The 17835-nt window shown below is 46.2% G+C and overlaps 1 protein-coding gene across 2 annotated transcripts; it reads left to right on the forward strand.

Moving 5' to 3' along the window:
- Positions 1-8458: 8458 nt before the first annotated feature.
- Positions 8459-17619, forward strand: PDE6H (phosphodiesterase 6H). Of its 2 annotated transcripts, none has more exons than XM_005441323.3 (4): positions 8459-8603; positions 13318-13507; positions 13775-13815; positions 14727-17619. In XM_005441323.3, the coding sequence occupies exons 2-4, from the start codon at positions 13368-13370 to the stop codon at positions 14801-14803; spliced, it is 258 nt and encodes an 85-aa protein (XP_005441380.1). In that variant the 5' UTR covers positions 8459-8603; positions 13318-13367; the 3' UTR covers positions 14804-17619. The 2 variants fall into 2 exon arrangements, with proteins under 2 accessions (XP_005441380.1, XP_005441379.1); XM_005441322.3 differs by lacking the exon at positions 8459-8603 and adding an exon at positions 10001-10245.
- The last annotated feature ends 216 nt before the right edge of the window (positions 17620-17835 follow it).

Raw genomic sequence — 17835 nt, forward strand, 5'->3', positions numbered from 1 at the left:
TAGGAGTCTCCAATAGTGTAGTATTTTTTGGTACTGCTCTTGTGAAGTGCTTTGTTTTGAAGCTACCCATTTCCATTTGCACTAAACTCAGTACATATTAACCTGGATTTCTCTCTAATGAATAATGTTGCTGAATCCTGTCATTGTCATGAGCTTTGCCTCCCCCTCAATCTTCCTGCAGTCTCCAGGAAGACTACAGGTGATATGCTGGGAAGACAGCCTCATGGTGCAGCAAATTCACGTCAACAGCTGCTGCAAGCTAAGCATCACGTTTGGCAGTGGGTGTCCCCCAGGTGGGTGTCCCCAGATTCTCTCACTCCATGCAGAGAGCCTTTCTCCTCCAGAGGTGGGAGGAGGTAATCTGGGCCTGAGGCAGTCACGAGGTGATAAGCATGAGAGAAAGTGACAGGTCAGGGAGCTCAGACACGAGGCCTTTTCCTGCCGTATGAGGGGGCATGCCGATCACTGCATCACAAGGTCACAAGATGCCACCCAACTCCTTGGTAAACCCAGCACTGCCTCCTCCGCATCCCAGTTAAGTGGGATAAACAGGGGAATGCAGCCAATGAAGCATGGATTCATTCCACGTGAATAAAACACAGGCACAAGGTGTCCCAGGATTTTCTTTAAAAGACAGCATCCTAAGGTTGATCCTGCTGTTCCTAGCACACATGGTGCCCATCTTCTTGCTGCTTATTGCCACTCAACCCTCCTCACAAGCTGCAAAGGAGTGTGCAGCTTATGGGGTGGGAAGGGAGGAAAGAGATGGGGGCTAGGCATGGTGCCAGGCAAGGGAGCCAGTATTCAGCATGGAGAGCAAGGAAGAAGAAGGTACTTCAGGGTGCAGCCACAAAGCCCCTGGTAAGGGTTTAGGTGGGTTTCCCACTCCCTGATCCCACAGCAATCCCTTCAAACCACCCAGCCACAGGACTTGAGGTGTCTCAGCTGCACGAAGAGCTGACCCCAGAAAACGTGACTGGGTGCTTCATCTCTCCAGCTCCTCCAGAAGAGATTTCCTTGAAAGATGGAGAGAAGATTGGCGATTTAATGCTTGTTTAAGCAGCTTTCGGGCTGGCTAATGTGATAACGCCATAAGCCCCGTCTCCAGCCTGAAGGTGGGCAAAGACTTGGCATGTCACTTCCGGGTGACTCTACTTCCCTGGGGCAGCAAGGAGAACAGCAAGTCAGGGAAAGGAAAAGGATTTGGTTGGGGATGAGAGAGTAGGGGCAGAAGAGAGCCAGTTTCCCCCAGAGGCTAGCCTGGGAAAGGCTGAGGATGGACAGAGCAGCCCGGTAAAGGAGAGGGAGAGCTAAGTGGGTGGAAGGGGGAAAGTGAGAGGAAGAACGTCCCTGCCACTGGGGAGCAGGGGTGTCTTCCCTGCATCCCCTGCACTCCAGAGCCTGGCATGGAGGAAAGCAGCTTTTGCTCTCGATCCCTCAGTTAATGTCGTGGCAGGAGCCAGCATCTTGCAGAGGGTGGTGTCCTGGAGAAGTCACTCACTGGAGCTGGATTTGAAAGAGGACTGGATTATTTTAGGACCTCTCAGAAAACAGGTGGTTATGTAAGGTCGGATCTCAGCAAGTGTAATCAAATCTCAGTCCTAAGCTGATCACCAGGCAGGGTGTTAGGAGGTATTTACCCAAGCTCTCCTCCGTGCATTGTGACTTTCCTGCAAGCAGAGCTGAAGCTGGGACTAAATCGGGAGAAGAGCTGTGCCATCCTCTCCTTCTTTGCTGGCCTTAGAAAATCTCCCTTGACCGCTGCACCCTGCCTTGCCTGTGCTAAACACTCCTCTCAACACAGACCTTGTTTTTATACTGGAATTCCAGGCTTTGCATCAGGCTGTGTCCAGTCTCCCACTAGCTCTTAGGTGCCTTATGTGCCTTGCTGCTTTAGCCTTAGCAGTGCTCAGGACATGTTGCTTGCGGCTACATAACCTCTCTCTGAAGCCATGAGGCAGTAATCATCAGCATCTCTGTGGCAACGTTGTTCCTTTATTGCACTTGTGCTGTTCCCACATTATTGCTCTCACAGCCCTGCCTCTGCAAACCCCAACAGCATTATCGTGGCGGATTCTCACAGAAAGCACCGGTGTGAGAATTGCCCCCCACCCCCCACCCAGCACCGTCATTATCTCTTCTTTTGTAGACTTTAGTATATAAAAGAGAAAAACAAATGCGATGCTCAACAAAGTGGCTAACAGCTATTTAAATTCTCAGTAAATATCCAATAATATATATTCACAGAAGCTTAACCATCAATGAATGTGCAACATTTGCACATGATGAGCATTCTCCTCCCAGAGCTAATAGAATCATAACCAGAAATAACCAATAGGGAGTTTAAGTGGGTCCTGATGAAAAATATATAATGCTAAGGGAAAGCACAGCAAGAAAGTATCATCCTTATAATTTTTGTTGTGATCACCTGCTGCACTGGAGAGAGCCCTCTGACAAGGATGCTTTTATGGGACCCCATCATTGCCCTTCCCAGCAGGCCACTGGGGAAAGTTTCCCTTTTTTCTCTCTCTCTTCCTTTATTTTCATTTTTCTCTAGAAATAACTTTCACTATTACAGTCAAAGTACGTCCCTCAAAGCTGTGGACCCCAACAATAGTTTTCTGTGTATATGAAAGTGTCAGAACATGCTTTGTGCAACATGTGCATGCCCAGCATGCAATGACGGCTACTAAACAGTTCACTTAGTCTGTGATGTGTTTATGATGCTTGACTGAATCAAGAAGCAGGCTGCAGTTCCAGGTTCTTGGCACAGAAATATCCTTAGGGGCCTCTCAGTAAGAGGGAAAAATTCATTTTATTTTTGCACCTCCACTGTGTACCTCCACAGTGTACCTTTAGTGGAAAGCTAGAGTGTAGAGAACCTAAATTAAAATAAAGGTTGGAATTTGCCAGTGAAAAGCCATAAAAAAAAAATCTTTAAAGCATTAAACCCCACGCATTTGCAAGATCCTGTTGGGAGGACAGAAGGCTTAGTACATAGTAATACACCTGAGCAATAAAAGGAGAGTTTTTTTTAAAAAAAACAATTGATTCACATTTTCATTCCCTGGATTTTCCCCTTCCCTTCGACAATTATTTCCACCAGGGATCTGCTATCGCATGGCAGCTAGAGAATTTAGCATATGTGTGTCTGGGAGGTAAGCAGCTACCCAAGAGACCAGATAATGGATCAGGAAATGCTGCCTCCTCTGCCCATTAGCTGAATGTTCCCAAGGAGAGTGTGAGATGCTCCCCAGAAGCAATCATTTCTGTTTCAAAGCCTCAGCTGTTACATGAAAAAAATCGTAATGGTGGCAAAGTGCTGAACTGAATGAGACTGCACAGCAGTGCTTTTATCTGGTAGGAGGAGGAAAGAAGAGTATGTCTGTAGCATGGTGTGAAAGCCATAGGAAGAGATGTGCCCCCTTAAGAAGAAAGAAACATTTTACCAAAATGTTTTAGGAGAGCCTTTCTTTATTGAGCTGTTGGTTGCCAAGGAGAAAGAATTGACCCTTCAGAAAAAAGATGAAAAAAGGAGCTGTCAGGAGAGAAGACATCTGGAGCTGACTTGTGTACAGTTTCTTCTTCTTAGCCCAGTGACACTGAATAATTTGTTTCTCTGTTTTAAACTGAGTAAAGCTCTGGAACCATCTGATATCCTTTTAAACAAAAAGACACTTCTGGAGTACCTTTTTTTTTTTTTTTAAACAAGGCAGTATTACTTCTCTGTTTAGTTCAATGTGTAATCATTTTAGTGAGTGCTAATGGATTATTTAATTACTGTTCACAGGTATACAGCATGTAATTCATACAGAAGGAATCACTTATGCAAAAAGAAAAATCTAAGGAAGACCCTTGAGACAATACTGTGAAAACTGTGTTATTCAGGCACATTTTTAAGAGCAACCACATGCTCTGCTTTCTAGCAGTTACAGATTACAAGATTAACTACCTGGGTGTGATCAAAAAAGGGAAAAATGTTAGGTTATGGTTCAGTATATTAATGTTGAGCTTGTTCTGTAAATGTCGTTCAGGAGAAAAATAATCTCATGAAAGAAAAAAAGATATTTTAATGGTGGGCAGAGTGAAAACAGGAAAGAAAGGAAGCTTTTTTAAATGATCTAACAAACTGAATCCCGTTGCAGCAGTACCAACAGCCTGGATGCAGATTTAAGCAAAGTTAGTGCATGGAAAAGACGCTCACTAATATTACTGCTTTCTCATGGGAGAACTCTGCAATGAGCAGGGGTGTGCTCTTAAACGATGAATCGCAAAGCAGTTATAAAGTACTGAGCCTTTTGTGCTGCATGGCCAAGCACATCAGTCCCCACAGCAGATGTCTGGATGGCTGGGTCTCATCTGCAGGTCTATGAACTTTCTGTCCATGAGCTTCCATATTTACAAATAGGGATGATGAAAATTTAGGTCTGTGTTTTGAGACCTGTGGGTGAAAAGTGCTATCTAATAAAAGAGAGAATTCATTCTGGTTTTCCTTTTATTTATGCCAATAAGGGAAAAGTTCATGTAAGTTAATAAAATCATACCAAAGTAGAAGTCTTCTGAGTATGAAGGCGGTAAGGCTTGGTTATCCATTCCAAGAAAGGACAGACTCACTACTCAGAAGAAAATGTAACTCTGTGGTAACTAACGAAGTGTATAACAGGCTACATGGGTTTTATATCATCTGCTATAAAAAGACCCAGAATGTTCTAAAGAGTGTGTGTGCCTAAAAGCCTGGGGCCTGTAATGATGTTGTGACATGCACAAATCAAGTACCCTTGACTGAGTGATAAAAAAAGGACTTCATTTTTCCTGAAGAAGCTTTGGCAATGGCCATTTGGCTTGTGGACTTAGTCATGTCCCCAGTGCCACCTAGTTTCTAACACAGACGGGGCCATTGCTGATAGTTCAACTAAACCTTACAGCTTGATTTATTATTTCCTCAAAGGACCCTTTTCTCCAGACTGACCAGGAAAATCTCTCTCTAGAGCCCTGGCAGTGGAAAAACAGACCTCAGCCTCTTTAATCTCTGCCCCATTACCAGAGCAGCTTCCAGGGCATGAGTGGAAAAGAGAATTGAGACCAGGCTTTTTGCAGGCTGAGCTCAGGGACACTCAACATAACTGTTGTATCCAGCAGCAGGCACAGATTCCCAAAGTCAGCACACCCGCTTTATTGCAGGCTGTTACAGATGCTTAATCCTGACAGCAGAATAGCAGTGCATGTTTTCCTGAAGGAAAAGCAATAGAACTCTCCACAAGGATGCCTTCTCTGCATCTTTAATGGTCTGATTTGCATGTATTCAAACAGCTAAATATCTGTGCCAGGCAAAGCCCAATCCTCTGTATCTGCTTCTCTTTTTTCACTAGCACAAACGACAGAGAGCTTGGGAATGTGATGGGCATTGGGGAAGGAGGGTTACAGTATAAGAATCTTCTTTTGCAGGCACCTTGGTACAGTGAGTTTCTCACCAAAATGCTGTTGACATGACAACCTTGCTGACCTTCTACAAGACCAATAGACAATCTCATTCCAAATCCAGGTCCTACCACTGTCCTTCTCTTGCCAGGGATTCAGAGGCACTTGGTAGGCTGTCTGTCTGCAGGAAGGAAATTGAGATTTAACTGGAGATGCCTGGGAAATTCCCTGCTTGTTTCCAGTCAGGTATACGTGTGGCAAGTGATAATGCTTTATCAATAAGGTACAAATTCTTCCAAGCACCTGGCACAAGCTTGTAGAGATATGTTTCAAAAGAGTTATTGTGGCCCATGCCAGCCACAGCCCTCATCTTCTGCATCCCCAAGCCTGCGCCTCAGCTGGGATTTCCTCCCACAGTCCCATGAGCTCAGCCAGCCCCTGGAAAAGTCACTGTCTTGTAAACTTGTGTTTTCTTTGTCATTCAAGTGAACTGCTATTTCTGGTATGACTACAGTTACCATGGCTACACCAGCTCATAAATAGGATCAGAAACCTTGGAGATGTTTTTAAATGATTCCTTGGAATAGGGAATAATCCGGCCAGAGGTAACGAAGCTAATGGGTTTTCCTTTGGGGCCACAGGGACTCCTGCTACCACTTGGACAGAAGCATGGCTTCTGGTGCAGTTCTGGTCTGGATCAGGTGGCAACTGATGTGGCCTGAAAGGCTGGGACTGGCTTTCCTGGGATGAGGGGAGGAAGAGCATGGGCAGGAGCAGGGAGGGACAGGGATCAGGTACTTGGTCCCTGGGCAGAACTCGTCAACCATCTGGGGTGGCAGCTGGGCACCGACACAAAGCTGGTGCCTGTTGCTCTGCAAAGGAGCTGCGCACCTGCATCCCTGTAAAGCGAATGCCACCCACTTTCTGCTGGAAAGGGAGAGAGGAGGAGAGGGGTGAATGGTCTGATAATCACGGGAGATAAGAAACCATGAGTGGGGCCCTTTAGAGATTTTCTGCCACATTTTGTCAGTGGCCAAAAAGTAGCTTCATGTGACACCACAGTAATTTTTTCCCCCACATGTCCACTGTTGTTAAAGAGAAATGAGCCAGATTTCATTAGGAAAACAGAAAAACAATGGGGGTGTTCTGAAAACAAGCAGCCTGAAGATATGTAAATTTTTAAGGTTCAGAAAAGAGGAGTAGGGGGCTGTAGAGCCGATTTCCCCAGCAACTCTACCTACATAGAAGAAGGCAGAAGGGGAGGGGGAGCCCCCGGAAACCTGCGTGCAGCAGATGGAGGCATGAGAATGAGCAGCGGGGATGGGAGTGGAGTCTGCTGCCAGCAGGCTGCACCTCTTTATATCCACACAAGCAGGTCCCTGCCCACAGTAATCACTTCTGCTGTCAGGAGCTGCTGAGCGCAATCAATCTCCACACATTTGTATACAAGCTCTAGTCGTCACAGGAAAGAGACAATGCCAACATGATGCTGCCCCCCTTCTCTTTCCTGTGCCCAGAAATTATCGCACAAGCCTCCGAAAGCCATGTGATCATCCTCAAACACACAGGAATGCTAAGTGTGTTTGCTTCTTCTCTGCTAGACTGAAAGCCCCTCGGTTGCATCTAGGATTTACTTCCCAGCTTCTCTGTGCTCGCTTAAGGGCTAGGACCTTACTGATTTTTTAAATGCAAGCTAAGAGTCTCAATGAAGGATTTATCTCATCTAACCACACCCATACAAAAGGCCAGAGGCCTCCACTGTGGGGCTCTTGCTCAACACCAAAGCAATGCTGAACTGGTCCCCACTGCCAGGGTCTGTCATGTCAGATAGCCTGCCCTTTCTCAGTCACATGCAGTCACACCCCTGGCATGGCTGCTCCAAAATCCCCTCCTTCAGCCTCACCCAAATATGAAGCCACTGCACAAACCCACACCTTGGTTTCATTCTGCCCCTGAGCTGCCTCAGTGCAACTAGCACAGCTGCATTCTTTGGGACCACTTTTGGCCCTCCCAGCCCTGATCTCATGCTGTGAGCTGGATGCTCAACAAAGGGTAAGTGAGCGTTGCTTCACCAGACCCAACAGACTCCAGAGAATTTTTAAGCCTGTAGTGATGCCTCAAGCCAGAGAGCTACAGTCCATGACTGAAGTGCTGCTGCAGACAAGGACAAGGACAATCTTCCAGTACCTTCTAGCAGGGCCCTGGACCACCTCTTTTCATCCTGTGACGCTGCCCACTTTTTCTGTCTCTCTGATGTTAATATCCTGGGCAGTCACAACACACTATTAAAACACACTGGAGACACAAAGCGCCTGATAAAACAGCGTGTATTACTATGCGTGGAGTTTTGCTGGGTTGGAGTTTGCGCTGAGGCACCAGCTCTTCCCTTTCTCAGACAGCCCCTCACAGTAGCAATGTTATCAGTACCCAGATGTGACCCAGCTGTTACCCTCAGCCCCATGCCTTGGGTCTCAGAGGTGACAGGCCACCCTCCTGACTGGCCATCTGTGTGCGACACAAAGGTTCCCCCTTCTTCGCCTGACATCCCATTTGCTGGATGCAGTTAAATATTTGCCAGGGCCCTGTGCAGCATCTCAGCAGCATTCCCTGACTCCCCTGGGAGGACTTAGGCCTCTTGGCACCGGTCTGGCCACATGCACCGCTCTGTAAGGTGCATCATGATCCCTGCGGCACTGCTGAGAAGTTTGCGGGAAGCCTCCTTATGCTTTCACCAGCACAGGGGAGGGATCTGGGGTGATTAGGACCAACTCCTCCCTTCCCTGCATGTGCAGGCATGTGCGTGTGTGTTCACAAGCAGCAGCATCACTCAAAGGGCAGATGATTTCCTTATTCCACTTTGCTTCTCCAGAGATCTCCCCCAAGGAGGTCCAGAGAAGTCACAACCTGTTCTTGCAGATAGGGGCACATTGCCCCTCAGGAGCACATCAAGGCTCTGCTGCTCCTTCAGACTTTGCTGGAGCTGTGCCAGATGGGTGCTGGGGTCACAGCGCTCCCACGCATCCCCTCCCCCCCCCACCACCACCATGCGGGGGCCCGCCCACGATTGGCGCCCTGATGTCACCTGGTGGCAGGGTATATCTGGAGGAGAAAGAACACCTCGAGACTCTTTCTACACAAGCTGGAGGACAGGAGTTAAATGATTTGCAAGAGGACCTCTTGGCACTGTAAGTGTTTCCCAGAATATCAAAGCAATAGCAAAGGATGGCGGGGGGACAGGGCGAGGTGTGGGTGCTGGTGAAGGAACTGGATACAAAACCCAGAGGAGGTAAAAGTCCTGATAAAACCCCATGGGGGAAACATTGGGATTTTTGTGCCTGGAAGTGTCAACAGACCCAGTAGCTAAGAGAGGGAGTTGTGGTTCTTGGGTGGTCATTTTCTGTTTCCTCTAACGTCAGGCTAAGTGCTGCAGCCGTGGTTTGTCTCAGAGCTCCCTGTGTGAGCAGCTCTGCCCTCCACGGGGCTGCTTGGTTTTTCATGCTGGGCACCCCTTGGTCAGGACTCCCTGGGTCCCCCTTGCCTTGTGTCCTTGGCCGGCTGAGCCCACATGTGAGCAGCACTGGGAGGGCTCCAGAGGAGCAGTCAGGACAGGCAGCTGATGTTTCCTGCCCCAGTGCCCAGCCATACATGCAGGGCACATCAGTGGGGAGTTTCTACCGTGTGATGCTGTACCTCCACTGTTACTGAATCCCTTCTTTCAGCTGGGATAATCTTTCCAATGATCCCCATTTGGGAAGTAGTTGTGGGAATATAGTTCTACTTGAAATGAGTTTCTGTCTTTTAGAGTGCATTCTCTTTCATCTGTCCTTTGTCTTAAAACTGCTGCTAGTGTGAAGGTTCTGAGATCCTGTGTAAAACACAGGAACAGAAAGGGCTGAACCTATATGGACTTTTTCCATTGCTATGATTAGCCAGCTCAAGCAACTGAGTCTGGAGCTGAGAGACTCCTCAAAGGCATCTTACACTGGATACAATATTCCCTGATGAAAGCCTGGCTGCAAGGATGATGCCAGTGGCTCTGATGAAGTTGAGAGCTGAGCATGCAAGAAACCCATCAAAAGGAACATGAAAACAAGGGTATTTCCTCCTGGTTGCTGCCTACACCCAGTGTATCCCTGCATGGAGGCCATGGCTCATAGGGGTTCTGCGTCTGACACTCCTGAGGCACCAGGAAGACAAGTGCACATGAAGGAGTCTGTATTTTTGAAGGTTTCAGATGGGAAGATGGGTTCCTGTACTGAATCTGTCTGAAGAAGGTCAAGTGAGGCGTCTGCATTATCTGTCAGGGAAATTTTCCACAGAGAATCAGAGATTAAGGAGAGGGCAGATTAAAGAGTCAGCATTTGTCAGTAGTATTCAAGCCCCTTTAAGTTAAAAAAAAAACCTGAAAGAAGGATTATTAACCTGGCCAGCAACCCAGACGTGGGATATTTGACGCAACTGAGATAAGCACATTAATGTGTATTAAGTATAATTAGCATTTGGACACAAGCAAAGCTCTTACCCAGGGGATTAAACCCTGGACTGAACAGAAAGTCTGTCAGGGGCAATTAAGTAATGCCTTGTCAGAGAAGGGAGCAGAGGAAGTGCATGGAAGAAGATCTTGTTCCTCAGCAGTCTTTGCACCCACAGCCATCAGCTCTCACTCGGGAGCTGCATCCCAGTGCTGGCACAGCAGAAGAGCTCTAGCAGCCCGGGAAGCACTGGGAGGAGGCAGCATAGCATTTACAGAGATCTAGAGGAGCCTCAGTCTCGTCAAACATTTGTCAAGCCGTCTGCTGTGGTATCAAGGACTATCCAAGTACCCAGGTACAGGGAGGTGAAAGGCTGGGAAATTCTTCTGGGAAGCTGATGTGGGCATTTCTTTCATGTCTGTGATCCTGGGGTGCCTGCCCACCCGTGTCTGTCTGTGTGCAGGGGCAGCTGGTTCCTGAGGTGTGGGAACTGAGGTAGGTCCCGTGCTGTGGGGGAAGGGCCCTCTCCAGCATGAATGGAGACATCTTTGCCTGCCTGTGATGGCAAGTAAGTCCCACCAGCTCAATGGTGGGAGGGCAGCTTGATTCCTGCTGCAAGACAGAGGCTGTTATGGGACATTAAGGTTGCTTGCCATCTTCTGCCATTTCTTTTGGTGATGAGTGGAGAGAATAAGTAGAGTGAGGTTAGCAAGGAAGAAGTTAGAATTGTCCCTTCTGGTTTCACTGAGTACTCTTGCTTGAATTCATGCAGGTGAGAGACAGGATGAAGTGTGATTTGGGCAGATCTTTTTTCCTACCAAATCCAGAGTTATTGAGTAGCTGGTAGGTGGATACAACTACTTCAGACTGGGGGAAAAGGAAACTCCAAGGACTGAGTCTTCCCTTTATCTGTTTCTCTATTGAGTGAAGGCCAGGGGCAAGGCATGGACTCAAGTCCACTCCATAAGTGGAGTTGATCCTCAAAGAGGTTTTTGTGGTTAAGGTACCATGCTGGCAGACAGCAGGGGTTGGTGAAGCAGGGAAGGAACTCACTAGGAGATGGAGCTCAAATGCGTCTGAGAAGTTTTGGATGCCAGTCCAAAGGGTTGGAAATCTGTTAGGTGGTTTGTTTTTTCTGTTGTACTTCTGGGAGTAGCCTTTGAGAAGGGTCCCAAGTATCTTGGCATGTCAGATGAACAAGTGGATGTGTGTCTCTCATGTGGAGAGATCTCCCCTCTGTGAAGGGGTATCCAGCACTGAGACGGACACCAATAAGAACTGTACCTGAGGCAGAGAACTGACTGTACTTCAGGGCATTAGCAGACGTGCCATGGAGCAGTTTTCTGATGCAAAGCATTTGGTTGTAGGGCAGTACCATCTGAATTCCTCACTGGTCTTGAGTAATAGCGAGGCACCAAATTCTCTCTTTGCTTTGGTGCCAAACTGCCTTCCCTTCTCAGTTTGGGCTTAAAAAACTGCAAGTCAAAAGATTGTGTCACTCCTCCCAGCAGTGCAATCAAGGTCATACTGATCACTGCACTCCATTTCCGTTCTGTAAAAGGTGAAGGTGACAGTGTTTGCCTGTCATGCAGTCATGCTGTGAGGATAAAGCTGTAAATACCGGGCGGTTGTTCAGGTGCTGCAGAGATGGCAGCCAAATAAGTAACTTCTACAATTTGAGCTGATCCCTGGGTTTGTAGGCACAGTATGTACTTACGAAGCGTTGTGTTACAGGCGGGGGAATAGCATCTGTGCGTACTTCAGCTGCAGACACAACCATCTGCTGCTCCATTTGGGGCTGCTGGAACCCATCCAGTCTCCTGCTCGGGATGTTACATCTGAGACAGGACCCCAACCACAAGCAACAGGAGAACTAGCATGCCTCTAGGTGCTATCATTAGGATTCGTCCTACTGCCAGCACAGATGGAAAGATGTCAGGGGTGAAGTACTCCCAGATTGCCACAAAATACAGAAACACAGCTCTTTGCCCTGCACTGATACGGAAGTGACACAGGAGGATTGCTTGGATGGTCTTTCTCCTTGCATCTCAGGCTTTGCTTTCTGGCAGTCCGGCTATTTTAGGACAAAGACATGAACTGTCTTCAGACTAAGAAAAAAAAAATCAACATCTTTGATGGCATTTATAGTTCTGAGATTAAAAATCCAGAGTGTCACTGCAGGTGATGTTGGGGATTAGGCCAGAGTGCTATGGTGACCTAATGGGATTAGCCTTTGGTACAAAATCCTGAAGTTAATTCCATCCACGATTCCATCAGCTTGGCTGCACAGGGACAAACACCTGGAGATAGGAGTTACGTAATGGTCATGGGAAAGAATGTGACTTTAGGAAGGAGAGAAAAAATGGCATTTATTTTTATCCATAAATGCACTTGCTCAGACCATTTGAGCATACTAATTAGCACAAAATTTGATGGAGGGCTGGAAGCTCCCACTTGGTCACCAGTGAGAGTTCCTGCTGTCCTTCTGGGAAGGAAACAAAGGGCTCTGGGTGCAGCAGTTCTGCCCTCTGGGGCAGGAGAGATGTCTCCCTCACAAGAATTGCTCCCTGATAACTATTTAGCCCCTGTGAAATGGAGTTCGGCTCATGTGCAGTGTGGTGCAGAAGAGGTCAGCACATGTAATATAATGCTTAAAAATACCAAAATGGACACATCCTGGGGAAAGTTACAGGCTTTACTCTCCTAAATCCTGAGAAATTAACTTCTGCGTAAAAGAGAGTCTCCAATGCTTTGCCTTAGCCTTCTTTATAATCTTTCAAAGATCCTGTGCCATTTCACATGTTGGGTACTGACATGAGGCCTTAATTGCAGCTCCACCCAGACTAAGTGCCCATCTATCTCAGCATCAAATCAGTGTCCAAAAGGTAATGCTTAGGCCCAAATATAAGAACAGGTGAAGTATATCATGATTCCCAAGGATAGACTATTTCTCTAAGCCGTAAGTGTGTCTTTGTGGGACCTAGTAGTCATGTCCTGAACCAATAAGTAAAAATTTCAGTACTGCTGTTCTAAGGCTAACTAGAAAACAAACAGCATTGTCATTAACCTTCCTATTTTACACAAACTACAGGGCAAGCTGCTGTAGCAACCTGTCTCCAAGAGTCTAGCTATGTCTGAGACAAAAGAAGATGTGACTTTCCATGAGTCTAGAAGTCACTACACTATGGACTTAAGTGTCTTTTTATCATTAGCTCAAGTGTCCTTTGTTTCTCATCTGAATTCTAGCATGCCAGATGAAAGGCAGCACTATCCTGCTTACTTTGTGTACATTACAGTATTTCTTTATGTCTAATATCTTTATCTCTAATCTTGTCACAATTATATTTTCTGTAATTCTGGCACCAGACTACTGACACCTAGAAATGATAAGCAGAGTGTTGTGTCAGTCCTTGCTGTTATCTTGCAGACAGAGGGATCTGAGAGAGGTGTGCGCCTGCCACACACAGCAGCCCAGCGATGAGTGAGAACCCAGCCACCACCCTCAACACTGGAGATGCTCCAACTGGTCCCACTACACCTCGCAAGGGGCCTCCCAAGTTCAAGCAGAGACAGACAAGGCAGTTCAAGAGCAAGCCCCCTAAAAAAGGAGTAAGAGGGTAAGGGCATTTTGGAAAAATAAGAAACCATGATACTTGGGTGGGTCCCCATTGCTAAGCTGGGCTTCTGCAGTACTGTCTTCCCTGGGGCAAGGAGCCAGAAGGCTTCTCCCTGCCCCTTGGTGCCATCAGCTCTCCCACCTGGAACTGTTTCCCTTCATCAGCTGCCTGCCGGCAGTTCTTCCCTGGCTGGGGGTGCAGGGCAGCTCCCCTTTCCTGGCTGCTGCTGGCCCAGACTCACCCCCCACCTGCTCTTTTCTCCCCTAGGTTTGGAGATGACATCCCAGGCATGGAGGGACTGGGCACAGGTAAGCCCTGGGGATGTTCTTGTCATGCTCTGATTTAACGTAAGTGCAGTCATGCTTCAGCATGGGAGAGGACTCTAGGGTGGACCCTCTGTCTCCCTGGCCTCTCTGCAGCTCTCAGGGTCACCAGAGAAGGCTAGTACTCCCTCCGCAAGCTGCCATGGTCATGCTTATGCTTACATATCCTACAAGTGAGAAAGGCTATTTAGGCATGCTTCGATTTCTGAATACTTTCATTTGGCTGCAAATGTGCTTATTTGTTTTGTGCTAATACTCTGGCTAAGAATTTCAGCAGAATGAGGTTCTCAAAGAAATGCCAAATGCTAAGCTATTAATACCAAAAATCACAGGAACCAAATCCCAGCCGGTTAAGTATTTGTGTTATCACCAGAATCCTAATTTTAAGAATTTTATGCACCCATCTGAGATTGAGAAACACACACTGGATGAACTGTAGCCAGTCAGAACTTCTTAGGTATCAATAACAATTGCAGCTATCAAAGAGTTACAGATCCTGAATGTTGCAGACCAAATTATTTAGCATCTGATTTAAGATTGCATGTTTCTTCAAGGAGTTTGGCTACAGGTAGTTTATAAGAATAGGAGAAATCACATAACTAGAATGAATTTTTACACCAGTCTACACTGTCACTGAAGAGACTATAGAAATGCAGGTTTGCTTTTGCTCACAGAGAAAGGTGGCACAGGAGAAAATACACTGATCTGGTTTGGTCTCGTAGTTAGTACAAGATTTGAAGAGCTCATCTGCTCATTTAACCTTCAAGTGGAGTCTCATTCTCCTTAATGTTTCCTTAGTAAATCATCCTTTCCATTAATACAAAAGAAATCCAAGAAGAAAAAAATCCAAGAAGTGCGGTGACCAGAACCCATTTGTCATTTTCTCTCTTCTGCAGATATCACAGTGATTTGCCCATGGGAAGCTTTCAGCCATCTGGAACTGCATGAGCTGGCCCAGTTTGGAATCATCTAAGGCCCCAGCATCTCTACTGGTGTCACCTGGTGACTCCACAGATCCCAGCATGGTCTTCATCACCTTTGACACTTATTTTTGGCCCTTACATCCACTTGCTCATGGGCAGCGTGGTTTTGTAAGAGCTAGTTATGACAAAGTCCTGTGCAGATTAATTTGGCAAAGAAGTTATGCAGGTCCCTGAGCAGACCTCATGCTCCCTGTGATGAAACTACTGAAAAATGTCTTAATGCCTCCCTGCACCATATTCTGTCTCTTCCCACTGTCATAGATCCTCATGTTTATGGAGATACAGGGAGGCTGTATTTGAACTTTCCTTCTGATTAGCTGAGATACTGTGTGCATGTATGTCCAGACCTCATTATATCAAGCCCATTCTTTTTCTTCCTTCCTTCCCTGACAGTTTTCTGTATAGGATTTCCATGAGTATGTCCCCACATTATCTGGGCCACCAATTATTTGCTGAGTATATCTGTAGGGAACAGCATTAGTCACCAGTCCAGACATCAGGCTATTTTTCCATAAGAGGCCCTTCCCCAGGGTTCACCAGAAGGAATCTGCTGCTAAGATTGACCTCATCAGCTAAATGAGGAAAAGGGCTTGCAAACGTTGTCTCTGCTGTACTGCCTACAAGCTATGAGCCATGAGACTCTGCCTATTCTAATAATGTTAAAAAAAATGTGTATGTCTGAGATCAATAGCTAAACAAATCAATCCTACTACTCATTCCTTTGTTGATGGAGTTCCAAAGAAGCAGCACTCCAAATAACACGGTTCCCTCTGCTTTGATGGGACACCCCTGTGTAACACCGTCCCTGTGCCCATACATACTTACATGAGGCATTTGCTCCCCAGGACATGTTTGCTGCCAGTTAGGCAGACAATCATTACCATCCGTTACCAGACAGTGCCAGTAGTCCTGCCTCTTTTAGCAGAAGACAGTATTGCATTAGTTGCTCTTTCTTCCCTGTATTTAGCATGGGGCAAGCCCCCCTTCACACACACACCCCCATCAGCAGGAAGGTTTTTCTCTCTTCATCCTCTGGCAACTTCAAGCTCTGGAGCTTGTCTGGACAAGCAGGCAAATGGTGGCTCCCCAGAGAGTGATAACAGCAGAGCAGGTGGAGAGGCAGGGGGAGGTTGTGATGCATATGCAGGCAAGCACAGAGCTAATCCACTTAACCGTATCGATTTGTATCTCCTGGTCTCTGGCAGTCTGAGTGCTGGTGAGTGGTGAGGCACTCATAACCACTTAAATGCTTGGGGAAGGCACCGACATTCTCTGATGCCCTGGCATTAAGGAAGGGGGTTTGTTTTGTTTGGAGGAAGTAAACAAGCTTTGTTGTAGCTACATTATATACATAAAAGCAGGTGGTATTTCTAATCATTGCCTTCAGTTTGATGAGCCTCATTGCATAAGAACTCCCTCTCCCCAGTTTATCTTTCCTACGCTGAACGTGTTCATGGGAGCAAGGAGTGGTGGTGCAGAGGAGAGCAAATCCTGCCTAAAAGATCAATCTCCACACATAAAGCATTGCTATAAATCCATGGTTGTGCTATAGTTATCCGCTACTGTTATTCCAGAAATAAAAGCTAGCAGTTTTCATTTAAAATACAGCTTGAGCACAAAAAGCTAAAGGAAATTGCTGTTGGCAGTCCAGAGTACAGCTTTTATTATTCAGCACTCCTACCATTAGAAACAGCAGTAAACCAACGAGCGGTTCAGAACCGCAACACAACCACAGCGCAGGAGTCATGTACGATTTAGCTAATTGCAGCCCAAAGCTGTTTCCTTGGGCAGAGGCAGTCTGTCCTTTCCACTTAGCACCAATTTCTCCCACCTTTCTCACCTTTTAAGGCTTTTCTTCTTTCCCTAAGTCTTATGTAAATTACATTTTATTTACCTTTTACTGTAGGGGACTGATTTAATTTTTTTTTTCAAGCTTATATGCTAGCCCTCTCCTCCTGTGGTTAAATGTGAATGTTCCTATGCCAATGCTCTTGTGCTTTCCCTCACATTACACCATCCTGTAGCATGTGATCCTTATTCCTCCTTCTCAGTCTATCCTCTTCTACCTGGGAAAGACCCACTGCATCCAGTTCTGAATTCTGCAAGCTGGTTGCCTGTATCATGATTGAGTTTTCCTTTTTTTAAGCTCTTTTAAGAAGGAGAACAAGAGGAGAACCTTTGAATTAGTTCTTTTGCTCCCTTTTCAAGTCAGGCCTTGGGAAAGCAGTTCAAAGATAGTGAGATCCTCTGTCAGAAAATACTGGGGTAAAAGCAAATTTCTCTGTAGTCCAGGGACTGAAGCATTTCAGCAAATGGGAGAGTCCTGGTGTAGTTCCACATCTGATTGCCATAACCCCAGCCCCCATCAGAGAAGTACTCCATTCTTCTTCCTAGAAGAGTCCAACAGGAATGCACACATACCCCAGCTCTCGTGCCTGGCTGATATGCTGTATCAGAAGATGCTTTCAGTCAACACAGTTTGTTAATTATTTTTAAAATAATTTCTATTCATTAATAAGAATCACATTCATTCCTTTACTTGTATGGAATTTTGAGACTTAGGAATCCTAAAACATCCTCACAGTTATTTTGTCTGATGTTCTGAGTCTTTTCCAATGAGCTATAACCCCTGAAACTTCCATTTTTCAAAGTGAGAGACGGCTATGGTGCAAGAAAGCACAAATGTGTTAAAGTAGCTTGTTGAAGGACTTCAGTCTATATATATTGTAATATGTTATTCTTTGTTCTTTTACTATGAAAACAAGTCAAAAGTAATAAAAATTTAAAAAAAAGTTTTAAAATTCTAGGAATGTAGTCTGACTTGCTTACAAAATGTATCTGGAGAAAGGCAGATGACTTAGCTTTTCATTCTGAAATCCTTTCCTGAGGAAAGCTCTGAAAGCCGCTTACCACTCCTCATGAGAGAAAACTAAATAGGCAATAACAGCTAAGTGTGATATCATCTGAGAAGTAGTTTTTCCCTGAGTGACGACTGGTATATTCTCCCAGGTATGGTGCATAT

This window comes from Falco cherrug, chromosome 5 (assembly GCF_023634085.1).
Source record: "Falco cherrug isolate bFalChe1 chromosome 5, bFalChe1.pri, whole genome shotgun sequence".
NCBI lineage: Eukaryota > Metazoa > Chordata > Aves > Falconiformes > Falconidae > Falco > Falco cherrug.

What these genes read in the sequence shown, in the direction of transcription:
- PDE6H (XM_005441323.3), top strand. Translation starts at nt 13,368, where the DNA reads ATGAGTGAGAACCCAGCCACCACCCTCAACACTGGAGATGCTCCAACT. An exon ending in CCTAAAAAAGGAGTAAGAGG is followed by an intron (nt 13,508 to 13,774) that starts GTAAGGGCATTT and finishes TTTCTCCCCTAG; the next exon opens with GTTTGGAGATGACATCCCAG. An exon ending in CATGGAGGGACTGGGCACAG is followed by an intron (nt 13,816 to 14,726) that starts GTAAGCCCTGGG and finishes TCTCTTCTGCAG; the next exon opens with ATATCACAGTGATTTGCCCA.